Source organism: Panulirus ornatus, chromosome 1 (assembly GCF_036320965.1).
Source record: "Panulirus ornatus isolate Po-2019 chromosome 1, ASM3632096v1, whole genome shotgun sequence".
NCBI classification, from domain to species: Eukaryota; Metazoa; Arthropoda; class Malacostraca; order Decapoda; family Palinuridae; genus Panulirus; species Panulirus ornatus.
In genome coordinates this window covers 54,500,737-54,514,097 of record NC_092224.1, presented here as the reverse complement: position 1 = coordinate 54,514,097, position 13,361 = coordinate 54,500,737, and the positions used below count along the sequence as shown (strand labels likewise).

The following is a 13,361-nucleotide window of genomic DNA, read 5'->3' as shown; positions in this document are numbered from 1 at the left end:
CACAAACCCAGCCTTTTTCTCATGGTTTACTTTGTATTTATATTTGCAATTTACATTTTGCAGATCCAAGCAGCTGCAGCTAAACTGTTAGAAACAAAGATGCTGTATGTTCCCTTCCTGTTGAACTCCACCATCAACAGATAGCAATAAAGAGATGGTTGGTTCTTAGAGCAAGTCAGCTGCAAGGCGTCTTGTAGTGAACCACGTGCCGTCCTATGTCTCTGCTGTAGCCAGCAGCAGTGGGGGTGCTGCAGCCACTCTCATCATCATGCCTAGCAGCCACTCACATCATGACTGACTCATTGAGTAGTCAGTCCATGAACGTTACCAATGTCTGCAAGAAGCATGATGTATATGAAGTGACAATCTAGCCAGAGCATTTATTTTGCTAAAGGAAATCAACAGCTGCTTTTTCCAGTGGTTGTGCAACCAATTTACCTGTGATGGGATGTGTACCAGTTTTTGAGCAATTTATATATAATTTCTTGTAAAGATTTTATAAAGAACTTTCTTCAGACAGTTTACCAAAGGCTTTCTTTAATAGACTGTTATGGGTATGTGTTAGGATTAGAAAAATCCTAAGACCCAATACAACAGATACTTAACGGCTGTGTGACTGACAAGTTGTGCAATTATTAGTGGTACAACTTCCCTTCCACTGCTATTTTTCACCACCAACTCTAAAACTTCCTACTAGTCGCTGAATGCTGAGTCTACTTAAAAGAAGAATTCTAGTTTTATGGTGTTCTCAAGAGTACGACCGAGCACAAGACAATGATGGCAGTTTTTCATGGTAGCCGCAAGTGGGGTGTGGGGAGGCAGTATGCTGGTGCAGGAAAGTTGTTGGCTGGTAATGTGATCCTCAGCTCCCTCTAGCAGGGTCACATGACTGTGTTCTCCTGTGCTGTGTGAGGGAGTACTTACAATGGTACCTGCAAGGATGGGCTATCAAACTCGTTCACTACATGAACAGTATTGTATGAACGAATCCACTCTTTTAGTATTACCAACAGTAACAAGGAAACAGTTCCTAGAAAGATCCTACTAACAGTTTTCACTGCACTGATCTCGAAAGTGCAAAGAGTTATTCTATGTCTTGTAAAACACATCACTTTTAAATGTTAAGGTTTATACAGATGATTTGTATCTCAGAGGCACAAGTCTCATTATTGTCCTGTGCTGCCATATGACAGTGTACCATTTATACCTTTATTAAGGATGGATAATTCTTAGAAATAATATATGGGAAAATCTTTTATTAAGAGTACATTTTTGTAAATACACTTTTGCAGATGAACCTTTTGTTTGTACAGTTTTCGGTACTAGAACTGGTGTATGTTGTGAAGGTGTGAGTGTGCAGGTCTGTGCCTGCCAATGTAGGGCACAGGCGGAGACAGTTTACAGAGTACTCATCAGAAATGGCATTTTTCCTTCACGTCTACTTTCTCTAATGTCTTTACAAAATCAGATACATTTTTTTAGATAAACTTAAAAGGTGCAGTTGATACAAAGTGATTCTAAAATAACAAGTCTGAAATATTGATTTAAGAGTCTATTGTTGTAAGTTACTTTTAACCTATTCAGTCATTTTTCTTATTCATTTATTTATTTTATTTATTTATATAATCTTAGCTAAGACACTACATGTTTTCCTATGAATGTGGTGAAAACCTCCTAGGAAAGGGGTATATCATTCTAAAGATACAGGATGACCCTGTGCTTTTCATGCCTAATTACTCCTGTGTAACAGCTTAGCACCCAGGACTGAACCTCAATGCTTGAGTTGTGAATGTTACAGTATATCGTGATTTTAAAGAAAATATTCATTAAAAATGAATGTACCTATCAGTTTGTACATTAATGATTTCCACTAAACTTTAATCCATGATGAAGCATCTTTTCAGACGTATGAGTTTGCAATAGAGTATCAGTGTTGCAGTGTTGTCTTCAGACTGTTAAGTTACCAGTGGCTGCAGAGTAAATCTGATGTCAGATGACCTATGCTGCGATAGGGTGCAGCATCACTACCAATGTTTTTCATGCATTTTACAAGACTGGAAATGGAAATTACTTGGGAAGTGATTGGTATTATGGGGTAGTGGCATTGCAGTGGCCAACACTAGTCTCTGATCTCATTCTTATCTTTAAATTTATTGTCTTAATGGCTGAAAATTTGAAGCTCAATACTATTTGAGGTGTGATAGTAATACTCTTATAAAATGAGTGGTAATGGTGAGGCAGCAGCAGCCTAAGTCATAAGCAGCCATGAGTACACTGTAAGCTGACTCCTTAATGTAGTCAAGCAATCAAATTTGTTGCTTCTATATTTAATGAAATAAACAAGTGAACTTTGAATATGTGTTTATAAACCTTACACAAATGAAAATCTGAGCAAATTAAATGAACAGAACTTGATAATAACCATGTTTCACCCATGCACTTATGAAAGCTTTTCTAGTCAGCTCAGACACCAAATATCACTATTTTTACCAGTGACTCCCACATCAATTACCAAAATACCTTCTTATGTACAACTTCCATCTTTTCTAATCCTATAAAAAAGAGATGGTGACACTTGAAATAAAGGCTCTTTTATGTGATGCGTGTTGGTGAAAGTGGAGAACTACCCTAAAAATTTCTCAAGTGCAATGTTTAAGAAAGAGAAACAGTAAGTGCTTGAGGAAAGTAATCTGTATTTGATTGATATGACCAATAACAGAATGAGAACAAAAGAAATGGTCCTAGGATAATATGGTCATGGATACATGAGTGGAACAGTAAAAGAAGATTCAAGCTGTCTATGCAGGGCAGGATAAAATGTACACTATATAGTTTTAGGTTCTAGTGGATGAAACAGGAGTCATTAGTCTTTCTGATAATGAGGTATACACTGATAGGTGATCAATTGGAGATAAAACGAATCTTGTGGTGTGACCTAAGTTTGTAATGCAATTGTTGTGTGTATATGGGTGAATTTCATGCAAGTCAGGAAGAACAATAGTTGAGTGATATCTGAAGCAGATGAAAGAATTAGAAAAAGAAATGGGAATGGTGAAGATCTGCCAGCTTTGTGCAAAGTTTACATATTTTTCATAATTATTCACCTTTTCCTGTGTAATGAGTTAGTGACAGGAACAGATGAGGGATGACTTCATATTTTCACATGCACTTTCTAGCACCAGCAGAGCATCATACCTACAGCCAAGCCCGACAAGCCTTTCTTTAGTTTTGTCTGACAACTTCATATGCTTTGGTTCAGCCAACTAACAGCATGATGCCTGTGTACTACATGACTATAATTTGATCTATCCCATGCACGCCTCTCACTCTCCTACATTTGCATGTACATTTCATAACTCAAAGCTTTTTTCACTATCCTTCCAGTCTTTTCAGCAAGGTTATTAGGTTTAGTAGTGTTGAGGAACAAGGTAATTAGGGTGTGAGTTTGAATGGAGGAAAATTGGAGGAAGTGAAGAGTTTTAGATATCTGGGATTGACGTTGGCAGCGAATGGAACCATGGAAATGAATCATAGGGTGGCGGGGGGTGGGAGATGTTTTGGGAGCAAGGAACAACATGCGGAGAGAACGTTATCTTGGAGAGCAAAGGTGGGTATGTTTGAAGGAATAGTAGTTCCAATTATATCATATGGTTGTGAAGCAAGGGATACAGGTAGTGTTGCACGGAGGGCGGGCGAGTTGGAAATGAAATGTTTGAGAACAAAGTGTGTGAGGTGTTATTATCGACTATGCAATGAAAGGGTATGAGAGATGTGTGGTAATAAAAGAGTGTGATTGAGAGAGCAGAAGAGGATATGTTGAAATAGTTTGGACATATGGAGAGAATGAGAAGAAAGGTTGACAAAGAGGATATATGAGGCAAAACTGGAGGAAACAAGGAGGAGACCAAACTGGAGATAGAAGGACGAAGTGAAAAAGACTTAGAGCGATCGGGACCTGAACATAACGGAGGGTGACAGGCGTACGCGGAATAGATTAAATTGGATCATTGTGATATAGTGGGGTCAACGTACCATCAATGGACTGAACCAGGGGCATGTGAAACGTCCGGGGTAAACCATGGAAAGGTCTATGGGGCCTGGAATGGGATAGGGAGTTGTCGTTTCGGTGGATTACACATAAAGCTCGTGAGCGGATGTGGCTATTCTTCATACATTTCCTGACACTAACTTGCTGACGCAGTGAGTGGCGATACTACTTCCTGTGGGGCGGACTGGTGCTGGGAATGATGAAGGTGAGCAAGTATGAATATGTATATGTGTATATATGTATGTATATACACAATTATACATATTTAACAAGGTGACCAGCAGTCTCTAGTCCTGTAGAACGGCAACTCCTCATTCATGATGGGATTGACGCCGGGTTGGGAGACGCATAGAGCAGATATTCACTGTGGGTCTAACGCCGATTGCCAGCAGAGTTGGGTGCTAGGAACGACGGAAGCCATGCTAGAGAAACTCCAAGGACCCGCCAAACACCTGCAACAATTCCTCTCGCCTTGCAACAGCCAACCCAAGTAATCATTGACCGGATCGACTTACCAGTGTTCTCCAGATAATAGGATGACGTGTAAACATTGACCAAAGTAATCACCTCAATTCTTCATGCCGCCGACATTTTGGTTCATGCAGCTCGAATCGGTCTTCACTCAAACCAGGTAGTGAACTTCTGACGAACATGAACTCAGAAGATTGGGCTGCCGATGTGGAACATTATTGTAATAAAGCCTCATCACGTTAACGTTGAACGCTCACGTTCCAACGCAATAACTATGTGAAATATGAACGCCAGGTTCAGCGCGATATGGTGGCAACACCATCAAAGGATTACCACGTAACGCAGTTACCGCCTGACCAAATCACACACGTTGAGGGTAATTTTTTGAGTCTACAGATGCACATAATGTAGTTAATAGATCTCGACTAGAGTTGCTCTAGAGTGTGGGATACTATGTATATCGCTTCCCATTCCGTCCGTTATGTTCTGGTAAAGTAGACAAGGTTTATGCATCAAAGGGAAATTACGGTCATTTTCTAATGTGCGAAAAACGAGGACATTAGAAAAGGGATCTTGATAGGGCTTACATCAAAAAATTACCTGGCGCTTGTTCAGATTCTGTAGAACTAATTTCTTTATCGGTGTGTAAATTTTTGTACAAACCGAATGAAGCTGGTATAAAAAAAAATTTGATTGTAGAGCCTAGGAATGCCTTATTTCTTTATCTACTGATGCATTGCAAAGAATGCCACTATGCATCATGCCGTTTGAATTTGACTGAGCCCGATATTTTCAAATGTTTGGTCAATTAAGATTTCTATAAAGGTATAAGTATTGCATTAATGCTTAATGAGATGTCTCACATTTAGAATTACATATCTCTTTAGACAACTGAATTTAACTTTTATCTTAAAATCAAATGACCCATAGTGTAGTTAAGTGTAGTACATGTCTTGAAGCAATGAAATATACAGATAAAATCTATAAGACATCTGTAGTGTTAGAATAAGCAGGTAGTCTACATTTTGTTTTTATTGGTAGTTTACAATATCAGTGTATTATCTAACCCCAAATTTCTCTCTCTCCCTGATAATCCTACCACTAACGATTTATTTGAAAGCGAAATATCAATTTCAAGAAGGAAAAAGAAAATTCCACACTCTTAAATCCCTCTATACAGTGACAACAATAAATCTATGAGAGCAATCTGTTCAAATTCCTAAAGAAACGTTCGTCCGCCAACTTAAATTTGACCGTCAGGTTAGTAAACACAGTGGCTCAGTGGTGTTTCCCCCAGTGAAAAGTGGTTGATTATACTTTCCTTGACCTTCGAACTTTGACCATTGGGATCCAGTCAGCCGTCAAATGGGACAGACAGCAGTGGGCTAAAACCTATCGCGTCACCTAGGTAAGATTATTGCTCGAGTGTAATTTGTGACCATCAGTTCCTGTTGACACGATGTACGACATGGAGGCAGGAATTCATGTCGTATACAGACACTTGTAGTCGGGCTTGTGTAATTTTCTTAGCCTTCCACACGATTATGTCCTTCGCTCAGTGCACTTACAACTGTTTATGATGGAGGATATAGAGTTGGTTCATCTCTGACCTTGCTGAAAAATTTTTAGAGAAAAGAACTCGTAAAGTGTGGACAAGTAATTTTGTCATGATGTTTTGCCTGGGCGTTGTTCTGCAGTAAATTATACAAGATCAGCCAACATTGAAAAACGATGAATAGATAGATAGATGCAGATATATACCGTGTATCGATAGAGGTTGACATATATATGACGCATATTTTATACTTGTAAGTGTTTACCCAGTAATCAGAGGCATTTTACAGCATTCTATACATATAAGAAGACGAACCACAACTTACACGCTAGACCAAACCCCATCATGTGAAATGCTCTTGTGATAAATGAACATTGTGAGCACGCGTCTCGTGTGGTCTCGTACTGCTGCACTCGCACTCCGCCGCTTGAAATTTTCCCGCTTAACCCCGAGTGAACTCTCCCAGTGAGTCTGTATTTCTTTAGCCGTGCGTGTTTTCAAGCAGATGTAATTCATGCTTTTGTGAACCAGTCCTTAGTGCACCTATATACAGTTTACAGCTCACACTGACGACTCATCCATATTTATGCAAGTTAACTTGATTTTGAATTTGTTTGGTTCACACACGCATACACCGTCATAAGCTAGGATATGTGTGTGTGTGTGTGTGTGTGTGTGTGTGTGTGGTGTACATAAGAGTAAAGGCATGCTATGTATGTGTAAGGTGAAGAGACGGATTAACACAATTGTAAAACTCTCACCTTTTAATATTCAAATAGTATCTCTCTCTCACACACACACACACACACACACACACACACATATATATATATATATATATATATATATATATATATATATATATATATATATTTTTTTTTTTTTTTTTTTTTTTTTTTTTTTCATACTATTCGCCATCCCCGCACCAGCGAGGTAGCGTTAAGAACAGAGGACTGATCCTTTGGGGGAATATCCTTACTTAGCCTCCTTCTCTGTTCCTTCTTTTGGAAAATTAAAAAGCAAGAGGGGAGGATTTCCAGCCCCCCACTCCCTCCCCTTTTAGTCGCTTTCTAAGACACGCAGGGAATACGTGGAAAGTATTCTTTCTTACCTATCCCCAGGGATAATGAATAAAGGCAGACTATGAATTATGTACATATATATATATATATATATATATATATATATATATATATATATATATATATATATATATATTTATATATGTATACGTTGAGATGCATAGGTATGTATATTTGCGTGTGTAGACGTGTATGTATATACAAGTGTATGTGGATGGGTCGGGCCATTCTTTCGTCTGTTTCCTTGCGCTACCTCGCTAACGCGGGAGAGCGACAAAGCAAAATAAAATAGATAATATATATATATATATATATATATATATATATATATATATATATATATATATATATATATAAATAATATATATGGAACGTTTTTATTGATTATGATGTGTGTTCCACTCATAAGGAATCATTGCCATAGTAAGGAGTGATTAAAGAGCATGTAATTTTCCTCTTTCACCCTTACAACCGTTCTGTCGTTATTGAACATCTTGTTAGTAGTGGTAGAGGCTATGAAGAGGATGAAAATATGGGCTTAGTCCAAAAGTTATGTAGATTAGTAGTAAATGCAAAAGTATAAAGTTAACCTGCACATTTGAATGCCACACATGTGTTACTGGTTCTGTTACTTGTGAAATTACGTTATCCAAACATTTTCTTCACGTGACTACGCCATGCATGAATTGGTGTAGTACCTTAGGTAAACAGTTAGTTCTGATGTCTGGAGCGGTATGCTGGGTAACTGATCTTGTGAGGAACAGGTCTCTTAATCATTATTCCCGGTTTTACATTTAAAACAAAAAATGTGAACTCAACATATTTGCAAAATTTGGACTCGGAGGGATCTCAACTTGGTTTCATGGCATTATTCTTTGCAATACATCAAAGCTAATAAGAATTATTTCTGGGCCCGACAGGCAAGTTTTGTTCTGGGATTACAGTTTAATTCGAATTTGTATATTGACTTACAAAGCTCCATAGAATCCGAACTTTAAAGCAATTGGTGATTATTTTTGTCAGCCCGGCCACAGGAGTGTCATTTTTCACAGGTCCTCAAGTGTAGCAGGACTACAGAAAATGTCCGGACGCTGTAGGCTTTCCACGTGTTCATTTTATAGTGAAAATGCCGTCTGGACACTGAAGGCTTTCCACATGATCATTTTATAGTGAAAATAACGTCCCGACACTGTAAGCTTTCCCCATGTTCGTTTCGTAGTTGCTATCCACATTTTACAGAAATGTCTCCAATACATTCGTTACTCTCAGCTGCTGACGTTGTTTTTACCCCTACAATTTGGTTGTTTGAAAGCCCTGATCCTTTTAACATAGTAGTAACCAAGAAGTTGGAATTGATGGGAGTAGAAACCTAGAACTTCATATTTATGGAAGTAGTAACCTAGTTCATAACCTAGAAAAAATTGATGGGATTAGTAACCTAGTTTAAAAAGATTTATGGGATTAGTAACCTAGAAAAAAAAATGATGGGATTAGTAACCTAGAAAAAAAATGATGGGATTAGTAACCTAGAAAAAAAATGATGGGATTAGTAACCTAGTAGGTGCTGTGCTTAGAGAAAAACCCACATTGTATCAGTTCCAGAAAGTGTACGGAATTTACTGGTACAGCTTTCGTTAGACTTAATTATTAATCTAACAAGAATGGTTATTCAAAAATCCGTATGAGCATAGGATTCAGTTAGATTGAAGGATTATTTCTATGGAAGAGTTAGCCGAATCCGTCAGTTTTAAAGTAAAAGGAGAATGTAGTACAATACATGTATACATAGATTATTCATATTAGTATAAAGAATACAGTGGTTCCTAGCCTACCACGGCTTTGACAAACACTGTTTTCAGTATTTATGTTCAAAATAATGGTCAGATTTGTGCCTGGCTCGTATCACTGGCGAGTGTTGAGCTTTCCAGGAACATCCTGAGAGCAGTAGCTCAAAATTGTTATAGAGGGTCACAAGGGTCTTTTTCAGATTCCAGTGGGCAGAGATTTGTTACAATTATTTCTACAAAATTGGAATAATGGTTTTTCTTATTGTAAGTGTACCATCTTGATGCAAAAAGTGGATACATTCTTAGAATTTCAGGCATCTTGTTTAACATTAAGGTGTTGAGCCATTTGTTGCTGATTATTTTAGACATGATCCTTAAAGGGTGTATTTTTCCATTCAAAGACAGTTTTCTAGTTTCTGTCCAAATTTCTGGCCACAAGTTTTATAATTCAAATTAGTAACATCTGCAGACAGGTTAAGTACCAATGGTATTACCCATAGTCTATCTTAAATGTGTCATTTACCTCCATATACATGTACTTAACTAATTTCACTTTGACAGAAAATGCCTCTGCTTATGCCTATCTATATTCGTCCATTTACTTCAAAGATTTATGTTAATTTGTAATTGCTTCTGATTGACAACTTAAATTTTTTCAACAGTTTCCTTTTAAGTGCAAGTTTGGTTAAAGCATCAGCTTTGTCATGCTCACAGAGCCCTATGTGATAAGGAATTCACAACAATTTGATTTGAATCCCCTGACCAGTGAATCTGAGTACATTCCTCTGGCTTTACAGACCAGATGTTTACGTCTGATCCCAGACTCTTTATGGTGATCAGTGAGGATAAAGAATTAGAGATAATTAAACTGCCTTTGGTAGAGATTTCTACAAGCTCATGAGTATGGCTATGGTAAACCATTCAATTTGTAGGGTAGATGCCCAATTATTTATTCTAACATTTTCCCCCAATCTATTATCACTGGGCTGAATCACAAAAGGCAGCACTTCCAGGCTGAGTTTCAGCCCTCCCAGTGGCTGACTTGAGAGAGCTGTTGGTACAGAAGGTCTGGGCTACATTATTTCCAGTGTGGAGTTTCTGTGTATGCTCAAGAGCACTTGTTTTGGCTAATTGTTGGAGATTATAATTAGTTTCTTGGGTATATAAATAGGTATAGTGATATCTAAGGGAGTTATTCGCTAGATGGATGGGAAATATTGCTGCTTCCTGATTTTATGCATGTTTACATAAGCAGTCATTTGATGGACTGTTATATGGATCCCTTTAGATTCACATTTGGTGTAGCATTTAAGATTTAACAATTCATAAGGGACATTATGTGAATCACCACTCAGTTTCAGTCGTATCCTAGGACTATTTCACATTATTCTGTCCTCATTGCTGGGTATAACAAGTCCTTTCTCAGTGTTCATACTTAGTGTTGTTGTGCAGCCAAGACTCATTCTTAAGGGACATTATGTGAATCACCGCTCGGTTTCACTCATATCGTAGGACTATTTCACATTATTCTGTCCTCATTGCTGGGTATAACAATTCCTCTCTCAGTGTTCACACTTAGTGATTGTTGTGCAGCCAAGCATGACTCTTAACGCCTCATGATGGTGTAGCGGTTTGTGTTCTTACCCTTGATGCAGTCAGTCCACAGTCAACCCAGATGCTCATTCACCCTTAGGGGTTGGTTGAAAAAACGGTACTTGGCTTAGGCTAGGGTATAGGGAGCTGTGGTTTCGGTACAGTACACATGACAACTAGAGAATGAATGTGAGTGGATGTGGCCTTTCTTTTTCTGTTTCCTGGTGCTACCTTGCTGATGCAGGGGGGTGGCTGTACTGTTTCCTGTGGGGTGGGGGTGGTGCCGGGAATGGATGAAGGCGTACAAATGTAGTATGTACTATCTACCTGCCTCTCTATATCTCTGATACCCATTCCACAGCAAAGGTCTCCACTTATCCCTGTCCTTACGTGCCTCCCTTGCATACACCATTCCGTGCATTATTCCTCTCTTCCCCTGTATCTATCCCTCCAGTATTCCTCCACCCTATTTGCCCATGTCACAGGTAGTTTTCCACTCACACTAACTCTAATTGTACACTCTCCCTGTAAACTTGCTTTCTTTCCACATGCCCAAACCATCTCAAAGTATTACATTTCACCCATTCTACCACTTCACAATGCACTCCCTTTGCATTCCTTGCCATACCACATCTCTCATACATCCTGTCATTTCTTACTTCATTCCATCTAGTCAAACCACATGCTCTTCTCAAATAGCTCACTTCCACAGCCTGGATTCTTAATCTCTGTGCCTCATTCCAGGTTCATGTTTCAGCTGCATAGGTCAGAGTTGGGAGGACTATACTGTCCCTTAATCTTTTCACATCCATACTTACACCTCTTCCCTTCATTATCGTATTATGGGACCCAGTTACTCTTCTACCCTGTACTGCTCTCTCCCTTATCTATGCTTCAATATAACCATACTTACCCAAGACAGTTTCCAGGTGCTCACATTCCCTCACCTCTTCAAGTCTCTCTCTCTCTCTCTCTCTCTCCTCTCCTCTCCTCTCCTCTCTCTCTCTCTCTCCTCTCCTCTCCTCTCTCTCTCTCTCTCTCTCTCTCTCTCTCTCTCTCTCTCTCTCTCTCTCTCTCTCTCTCTCTCTCTCTCTCTCTCTCAGTATCCACTGCACAGTCTTTCACTCTGTATGGTTTTACAAAATCTATACTCTCACTCTGTTTCCTCCTTTCAAACACCATTACTTTACTTTTACGTGCATTTACTTTCAATCTCCTTTGCTTACACACATCATAAAACACACAACCTTCTGCAACTCCTCTTCACAAACAACACAATGTCATCCACAAACAGGCTTGCTACGAGCCACCATATCTCACTGCCGCACTCCATCTCTGCACCTCTTTTCACTAGCTTTGCTTTCATCTCTCTTATCACTTCATCCATATATATATATATATATATATATATATATATATATCCATAAATGCTACATACAAATCCATTTGCTTTTCTAAGTATTTCTCACATACATTCTTCAAAGCAAACACCTGATCCACACATCCTCTACCACTTCTGAAACCACACTGCTCTTCCCCAATCTGATGCTCTGTACATGCCTTCACCCTCTCAATCAATACCCTCCCATATAATTTGCCAGGAATACTCAACAAACTTATACCTCTGTAATTTGAGCACTCACTCTTATCCCCTTTGCCTTTGTACAATGGCACTATGCACGCATTCCGCCAATCCTCAGGCACCTCACCATGAGTCATACATACATGGCTGATTCATGTGAGAAACTGCAGAAGCTGGTGACTGAGTTTGGTAAAGTGTGTGAAAGAAGAAAGTTAAGAGTAAATGTGAATAAGAGCAAGGTTATTAGGTACAGTAGGGTTGAGGGTCAATTCAATTGGGAGGTGAGTTTGAATGGAGAAAAACTGGAGGAAGTGAAGTGTTTTAGATATCTGGGAGTGGATCTGGCAGCGGATGGAACCATGGAAGCGGAAGTGGATCATAGGGTGGGGGAGGGGGCGAAAATTCTGGGAGCCTTGAAGAATGTGTGGAAGTCGAGAACATTATCTCGGAAAGCAAAAATGGGTATGTTTGAAGGAATAGTGGTTCCAACAATGTTGTATGGTTGCGAGGCGTGGACTATGGATAGAGTTGTGCGCAGGAGGATGGATGTGCTGGAAATGAGATGTTTGAGGACAATGTGTGGTGTGAGGTGTTTTGATCGAGTAAGTAATGTAAGGGTAAGAGAGATGTGTGGAAATAAAAAGAGCGTGGTTGAGAGAGCAGAAGAGGGTGTTTTGAAATGGTTTGGTCACATGGAGAGAATGAGTGAGGAAAGATTGACCAAGAGGATATATGTGTCGGAGGTGGAGGGAACGAGGAGAAGAGGGAGACCAAATTGGAGGTGGAAAGATGGAGTGAAAAAGATTTTGTGTGATCGGGGCCTGAACATGCAGGAGGGTGAAAGGAGGGCAAAGAATAGAGTGAATTGGAGCGATGTGGTATACCGGGGTTGACGTGCTGTCAGTGGATTGAATCAAGGCATGTGTATGGGGGTGGGTTGGGCCTTTTCTTTCGTCTGTTTCCTTGCGCTACCTCGCAAATGCGGGAGACAGCGACAAAGCAAAAAAAAAAATATATATATATATATATATATATATATATATATATATATATATATATATATATATATATATATATTATTTTTTATCTTTTTTATTATACTTTGTCGCTGTCTCCCGCGTTTGCGAGATAGCGCAAGGAAACAGACGAAAGAAATGGCCCAACCCCCCCCCATACACATGTATATACATACGTCCACACACGCAAATATACATACCTACACAGCTTTCCATGGTTTACCCCA

General features: G+C 39.1%; 1 protein-coding gene and 1 long non-coding RNA gene across 26 annotated transcripts in view; both read left to right on the top strand.

Annotated features, from left to right (window-relative positions):
- Positions 1-2,355, top strand: part of LOC139749028 (hormone receptor 4-like) — a 500,349-nt gene extending 497,994 nt beyond the window's left edge. For all 25 annotated transcript variants that reach the window (XM_071662645.1, XM_071662580.1, XM_071662549.1 and 22 more), the window contains one exon: positions 64-2,355. In XM_071662645.1, the coding sequence (XP_071518746.1) occupies positions 64-144 (81 nt within the window). In that variant the 3' untranslated portion in view covers positions 145-2,355. The remainder of the gene's footprint in view (positions 1-63) is intronic.
- A 3,433-nt stretch (positions 2,356-5,788) lies between these two features.
- Positions 5,789-13,361, top strand: part of LOC139749023 (uncharacterized) — a 1,138,420-nt gene continuing 1,130,847 nt past the window's right edge. The window contains exon 1 of the long non-coding RNA XR_011712871.1: positions 5,789-5,927. This is a non-coding gene — a long non-coding RNA (uncharacterized lncRNA). The remainder of the gene's footprint in view (positions 5,928-13,361) is intronic.